The sequence below is a fragment of the Primulina tabacum genome, chromosome 15 (genome assembly GCF_025594145.1).
Source record: "Primulina tabacum isolate GXHZ01 chromosome 15, ASM2559414v2, whole genome shotgun sequence".
Classification (NCBI taxonomy): Eukaryota; Viridiplantae; Streptophyta; class Magnoliopsida; order Lamiales; family Gesneriaceae; genus Primulina; species Primulina tabacum.
Window position 1 is genome coordinate 31,383,933 of NC_134564.1, and position 7,875 is coordinate 31,391,807.

At 34.4% G+C, this 7,875-nt stretch overlaps 1 protein-coding gene across 1 annotated transcript; it reads left to right on the plus strand.

Moving 5' to 3' along the window:
* The first annotated feature begins 382 nt into the window (after positions 1-382).
* On the plus strand, positions 383-7,092 carry LOC142526713 (calcium-dependent lipid-binding protein-like). Its single transcript, XM_075631266.1, has 11 exons — positions 383-744; positions 1,060-1,161; positions 1,957-2,007; positions 2,324-2,444; positions 2,977-3,098; positions 3,255-3,353; positions 3,952-4,032; positions 4,114-4,199; positions 5,315-5,540; positions 6,233-6,397; positions 6,540-7,092. The coding sequence occupies exons 1-11, from the start codon at positions 640-642 to the stop codon at positions 6,876-6,878; spliced, it is 1,497 nt and encodes a 498-aa protein (XP_075487381.1). The 5' UTR covers positions 383-639; the 3' UTR covers positions 6,879-7,092.
* Positions 7,093-7,875: the final 783 nt, after the last annotated feature.

Consider the following 7,875-nt stretch of genomic DNA (forward strand, 5'->3'; position numbering starts at 1 on the left):
AATTTTTTTTGTCTGATTTCTTTGATTTTTCCGATGGTAATTGGAACTTAATAATTGATCTATGAAAGCTCTTAGCCTAAACCACTGAAGCTAAGCCTCGTTTGTATATTTTCTTAAAAAAATAAAATAAAAGAAACCTTTTCGTTGTGGGGAAAATTGTTTAAATAACCTCGGTCAACTTTTTTTTAAAGAAAATGACCTCCTCAAGTGTATTTGAAATATACTTGAGAAGGTCATTTTCTTAAAAAAATAGTTGAACGACTTTTGGTTCTTAAGTTTTAATAATAATAATAATAACACCGCGGTGTACTAGAACCTTGGAAGTGTTGACATGGATAATAAAATAGTATTCTGCTCTATCCTAAATTTATTTTAAACAGCAATAAAATCCAAACTTGGAGTTTGGGCTTTTAGACAAATTCGTAAAATCGAAAATTGTGGATGATAATTTTTATGTTTGATAACGACACATGAAATAATTCGACAGTTATAGCAGGTTCTGGGATAATAATTATATTATTTCAACTGCTGGGTTTTGTAACGTTCGAGAGAGAGTGATATTTCCGTTTCTTTTTGTGTTTTTAAGGGAGTTTAGGGGATTTTAGGGATTGGGTTTTGGGGGAAGAAGAAGTGAACGTGATGGGTTTAATATCGGGAATGTTTATGGGGATCCTGTCCGGGATCGTGTTGATGGCGGGTTGGCAGTACATGATGCGCTATCGTAGCAACAAGCGTATTGCCAAGGTTCTTGCATTTCTTAGTTTTAATTAATTTTTGTTTTTGTTGAAGTGATTTCATTGCGAAATTTGCAGGCTTTTTAGTGTTTACTGGTGATAATTTTATTCATCTTCGATCTTTTTGGGATATTTTTGTCCTTTTTTCCCCAAGTTGGTTACGAGTTGAAGATGAATGGTTTGTGATTTTTTGGATTTTACCTCTTGTTATAGGCTGTAGTCCATTCCTGTTATTTCTGGTTAGATTGTGATGTTTTAGCTTTTGATTGAATGTCCGATGTTGTTGACAATTGTTTGAATTTTTCTTTTCTTTTTGTGTGGACAGGCAGTTGATATTAAATTGCTTAGCTCACTTGACAGGGATGATCTGAAGAAAATTTGCGGTGACAATTTTCCAGAATGGATATCTTTCCCCGTTTTCGAGCAAGTTAGAGTCCTTCATTCTTTTTACATATGGGCCACGAAACATGGAAGTAATCTTTGATTACATTTTTATCATACTGGGATTATACATGGTTTAGCCTATTTAACATCTTTCTTTTCTTGAATTTTTTTTAACATGTTGGGAAAATTTTACCTTCGTATATGGAGAAAAAAATCTTTATGTTTCATTGCGCCGACGTCCGGTGTCCAGATTCAGGGTGGTGCAAGGCTATGTTGTGTGGAGTATCAGTTAACTTGATAGAATGGATAGGACTGGACTTTGAAGGACTTATATTTTGAAATGCATTGCTAATAAATGTTGAATATATTTCCTGAATCTACAAAGAAATTGAATTGTTAATTTGCTGTGATCTGCTGCACTTTCATAGTGGCCTTATGGCCTGTTGCTTATTTACCATAGTTCTCTACTGTCCACAGATGCCATTTTCGCTGTTAAAAATGTTTATATCGTCAGTATTTTTCGGTAATTGAACACATCCTTTGTTGTGGAGACCAATGACCAATAAATGAATTTGTACCAAACATGGTTGCTGATTATGCATTTGATAGATTGGGTGTCTTTTAAAAATGACAATGGGAAATGGGAATTTTTTTGGAAATTAAGGTCACATGCTCATCTATGCTTACTTCGAGCCAACGACAACTATAAATATTTGGAGTATGCTTACATCAACAGCTATAAATTTCACTTGATAATTAGTGTACATAAATATGCTCAGCTTTTTTCCTATTACATGGGGAATCTGTTATATTTATCTTGCTCTCCTTAATGTGTTAGGTGAAATGGCTGAACAAACAACTGGGAAAACTGTGGCCATTTGTTGCTGATGTAAGCTCTCTCGTTTATCATATACTAAGTCTTACTTTTGTATGAATAATTGCCGATATTAGCTTTAAGAAGGCATGTGCATGCTAACTTTGATTGCATGGACACATAATTTATTGTTTACTCCAAGTTCGGTCGATAGAGTGTCATGTATTTATGACTTCAAATACTGCAATTCTTCGAGTTTCGTACCAGGCACCTTTTATGATAATGTAGCATTTGCCTTCTCTTTTCTTTGGCAGATTAGTTTTGTTTTTTCTCGTGTTAGATCCTATTATGAATCTACATTACTGATTTTCGCGAGTTACTACTTCCCTAGGCCGCTGAAGCTGTTATTAAAGAATCTGTTGAACCATTGTTGGAACAATATCGGCCGACGGGAATTACTTCATTGAAATTCAGTAAACTGTCTCTTGGAACTGTGGCTCCAAAAATAGAAGGTAATAACAAGAATATTTCTCTAGCCAATGTTATTGTCTATCTCTAATGGTTTAAATAAGATGAATTGTTTCAAGCGTTTTTTGATGATTGTCTTGTATGAAAGTCCTGCCTTGCTTGAATCTTTGATGTGTTATAATCATCATGACTTTTTTTTGAGTTAAATGAATATTCTTTTTTGACTGCTGTGGGTTTCCATTAATTTTGTATTAACACAATCATTTAATTTGTGCTGAAGACTCTGCTGAAGGGGTTTGTTCATAAATAATCAGTCGAAACGTGCATAATACTTAGGAGATTACTTGTATCAGTTACTTTGTGAGTTGAAATTTTCACGATGTGAGTGCATTCTTATTATCAAGCTGAAAATTACTGTTGGTTTTTTATTTATTGAATATTTAGGGGTTTTCAGTATTTTTTTCCTTATGTAATGGGTTTCTCATTGACCTGTGTTTCCTACTTATATTTACCATGGATTATTTCATTTGTGTGTGTTTCTGCCTCTTTACCTGCATGATTACATGATTAACGCAGGGATTCGTGTTCAGAACCTTAAGGAAGGTCAAATCACAATGGATATTGACCTTCGGTGGGGTGGTGATCCGAGTATTATTCTAGCTGTTGAAGCTGCTCTTGTTGCTTCCATTCCCATCCAGGTTGGTGCACAAACTACTTATCCCCAGCTGGCATAGTTGCTAAAAATGCTGCTTTTGCAATTCTTTTTTCTTCTACAACTTGTATTCATTTTTCATTGTCTTAGACTCGTATATGTGATTATGGTAACATGAAATTATCTTCTCTGTCAATTTCAGTTGAAGGATCTTCAAGTTTTTACCGTAGTTCGTGCTATATTCCAACTCGCAGATGAAATTCCTTGCATCTCCGCAGTCGTCGTTGCTCTGCTTGCAGATGTATGCCTTCAGAATACATATCAATTAATGTACAAATGCCTTGATTCAAATAAAGTTATTTTTCAGTGGAAGGGTTAGAGTTTGAAAAATATTACTAGACAAAAATTAAACCAATTTCTTATTATCGAATTCTATCACCTTCTGAACTGATTCTCCCTTTATCTGAGAGGCTCTCAAAGGTTAATGGTTGTATCATAATATGGTACCTGGAAGGTATATTTATTGTAGATTGAAATTTCTGAACCATGGAAATTCGCTCCCCACGATTTGGGTCTGTGTGGAGGAACAGGAATAGGTTGGCTTCTGTGGCGATGGATACTGCGCTACTTTTTTAGTCTCTTCGTGTGCCTTTTAGTTTATTGGTCTTTTCTAAGTTTGGAGTGAAATTTTATTTATACATTCAGTGGAGTTCAGAGTTGAATGACTCCTTAATAATTTTTTCCAGTGCTTTGCCTTTGTATGTTGTTTGTGTCAGCCATAGTTTCTTGGTATCATTATTTTAGGGTAACGGTTTTGGGCAATATTACAGAAAGTTTGTTTGGTAAAAAAAATAATAATTGAATTAATGTTGTCATTTGTGCTTCTCCATTTTACTCAGCCAAAACCACGGATTGATTACACTTTGAAAGCTGTTGGTGGAAGTTTAACTGCACTTCCTGGGCTTTCTGATATGATAGATGTAAGTTTGCATTTTTTTCCTCCTCAGATGGTATTCTTTTTATTTGGACTGACCAATGATTTCAATGTTTATTTCTGTTAGGATACTGTTAATTCCATTGTAAAAGATATGCTGCAGTGGCCCCACAGAATTGTCGTTCCTATTGGTGGCATTCCTGTAGATTTAAGGTTGCTTTCTTATATCCAAATGTTATTTATAACCTTATTTGAAAAACATAAACTTTTTACAGAAAGTAAAATCCTGGAAAATTATTCATCCAACTATCCAAGTGTTTACTAGTAAATAAATAATATATTGTTTTAGCATAGCAGAGAATGCATCATATTGTTAAGATGATTTCAGTATAAATATGTTCTTGTTGTAATGTGCTGCTGTAATTTTTCTTGTTTCCCGTTATTTAAGTTAAGATTATTTTGTGTGGTAATATTCGTTTAAGTCTGACATACTTGTGATTATTAAAAAATTGTTGTTAGCCCCTATATATTATGAAGTCATCATTGTTAAATACTTTTTTGTTTTTCTTTTTTAGAAGGGTTCTATTTTTTTACTACTTTTTGGTTGGTCACTGTGCATAAGTTAGTTAGTCGTCGTTGAACAGGTGAAATTTCAAAGGTTATGGAAGGTGAAACCATATGTTTCACATGTTCGATCTTTATAATAATTTTGTTTCACTAAATCCAACTTATTAACTATTTTATTAATGAATTGAATTTGACTACCCCTTTCATAAAAATGAAATTGAAAAACTCTCGAGAGCTAGAATATGTATCATTTTTTTTACATAAAGTGTATCATTTTTGTCAAGAACTCTTATAAATTATTTTTGGATGCTTGATTACGGTAGAAGTATTAGTGAATTTGTATTTCAGTTGTACTTTTTTTTTAGGACTGTTGTATTACCTTCGGTATTTAGAAGTTAACTGATATTGCTTGATTTCTTATTTTAATTTTATTCACCATCTTACGTAGCTCGAGTTTGATGGATGTTTTTAAGGGAAAAAAGTGGTAAAATTAACATTAATATCCTTCACTTGCTTTGTTATTTCTTGAAGGACATCGCTTCATTTTTGTTTATTCCAAGGGAGTTGGTATTTTCTTTTGTTTTTTTGTCTGGGAACTAACATTCCTATTCGTGCCATTACACGCATAGGACAACTTAATATTGCTAAAACCTGAAATTAAGATATCCGTCTGTGTTGCATCTATTTTTTGGTATCCAATTCCTGTATTTGGGATTGACTAAAACTAAACAATTGTGTTTTTTTATGGTAAATCATTGCAGTGAGTTGGAGCTTAAGCCAGTGGGAAAGGTTACTGTAACTGTCATAAGGGCAAATGAATTGAAAAATAAGGAGTTGATTGGAAAATCTGATCCATACGTTGTCGTGCACATCCGTCCATTGGTTAAAGTCAAAACAAAGGTTGTGGACAACAACCTGAATCCTGTGTGGAATCAGACATTTGAGTTAATCGCAGAAGATAAGGAGACCCAGTCTCTCATTCTTGAGGTTTTCTTTTCGTCGATTCCCTCCAAAATACTTCTATGATGTCTCCCACTTCCCATTAAAACGAGCATGCCTCCTCCATCAAGTTGATTATTGTCTGGTTTTTGTAATGTCTCGTTTTTCTTTTCCTCTTTTCTTAAGCACTTATTATTTATAATATTTTACATTTCCCACTGGTTGTGCTCAAGGATCTCCTCATACCGTGGCACCATAAGAACTCAAAAAAGAATAATGTTATACAGTTACATTTGTAGGATCAGTAAGGAAAACTCCTTGGTCTTGTTGAAAGAAAGTTAGATCATAATGAATGATGGATGCAGTGGAAGTTATTAGCATGTCATGTAGTCTTTAGTGATTTCATCCTCATGGCTTTATTTTGCATCAGCAACCCGAATCTTTCAGGAATTTGTAATGAAACGTGGTGTAATCAGATATTGGTGTTATATGAACCACATCTGAGCTGAAAGTTACAACCTGCGATATTTTTCTCCAACTTGAACTCGACAGTATTTTGTGCAGCTCTGCCAAATAAATACATGTTATATCTATTCTACTGTTGCATGTTAGAAAGCGCATACCGAACTAAGTGAGTTTATGTTATTCCTTAATATTTGTATTTTGTATATATGCGGAGTCATCTTTTGGGCACTCCTGTTGAACTATTGTACTTATGGATCCTTTTATTTTGATTAAAGGTTTTTGATCAAGACATTGGGCAAGACAAGCGGCTGGGCATTGCCAAGTTACCTCTGATGGAGCTGGAAGCCGAGACAGCTAAAGAAATTGAATTGAGGTTGCTACCTGCACTTGATATGCTTAAAATAAAAGATAAGAAGGACAGAGGAACCATAACAGTTCAGGTACCCAGCTTATTATCACGATTTCAAATCTTTGTTTACCCTGAAAAGTTGGAATTCCCTAGATTATGTGATAATTCTTAGTGTGTGAAGTAGTAGCATTTTGTTATCCATATTCTTAGTGAGCTTTGACCTGATTTTTCAGGTTTTATATCACGAATTTAACAAGGAAGAGCAGATGGCTGCCCTTGAAGAAGAGAAGAGGATCATAGAAGAAAGAAAGAAACTTAAGGAAGCTGGAGTAATCGGGAGCACCATGGATGCCCTCGATGGTGCTGCCTCAATTGTCGGTTCTGGTGTCGGTTTAGTGGGAACTGGTGCAGGCATAGTAGGGAGTGGCTTCGGAGCTGTGGGCAGCGGTTTGAGTAAAGCTGGAAAGTTCATGGGCAGGACGATTACAGGGCACTCTGGTGCGTCTAGGAGGAGTGGATCTTCCACACCCGTGAACTCTGTCCACGAAAATGGCGGTGCTAAGCCTCTGTAGACTCGACCATCTTCTGTGAAATAAGGTTTTTCAATTTTTTTTTTGTGAAATCATTATGTTATTAGGTGGCATTCCATATGCATCGTGAAACCTTGGATGGTGATAGTGTTTCTCGGAGGGATGAAATTGTGTGTCATCGTTTTTTAAATCTTGGCAGCGTAAAGGTTCATCAAACTTTGATACTTCCAATACAAATGCTTGGTATAATTTTCTAGGACTCCTTGCGAACACTTGTTTTAGTATTTGATACATGAGTATGTCTTTTGTGAGACGGTCTCACGAATCTTTATCTGTGTGACGGGTTAACTCTTAGTATAAAAAGTAATATTTTTTAATGAATAACTCAAATAAGAGATACGTCTCACAAAATACGACATGTGAGACCGTCTCACACAAGTTACATGTGAGATCGTCTCACACAAGTTTTTGTCTCGATATAAATGTTCATTCGACTCGTGTTTCATGAATCAAGTCTTTCATTTATTTCAACCTCTTTATACAAATAATATGCATGCATTTTTTTTTCTTTTTCTAAATAAAATATGTATGTAGTTTTCTTTCCCCTAATCTTAAATCAAAAAGGAGGTGAGAAATGAAAAATAACGAAAGAGTCGAAAGCTTTTATCATCTCTTTTCGGTCCAAATGTGAGCTCAATTCATAGGATGTCCGTAATTTTTTGTTTTGTTGATTTGAAGTTCAGATTTTGCATAAAAATAATCAAAAGGTGAAACGAGGAATGAAACATGCCAATTTGAATATATTAAGATAATTGATTTAGTAGGTTTTTGTGAGACGGTCCGTGAGACGAGTCAAATATTTTTATATTTACAATAATAAGTAATATTTTTCTTTTACGAATGATCCAAATAGAAAATTTGTGTCTCAAAATTGATTCGTGATATCATTTCATAAAATTGATTCGTGAAATTATGTCACGAAAATCTGATGATTGAAATTTCGAGAATCGTGGTCGGGTAAAGGTTGGTTATTTATTTA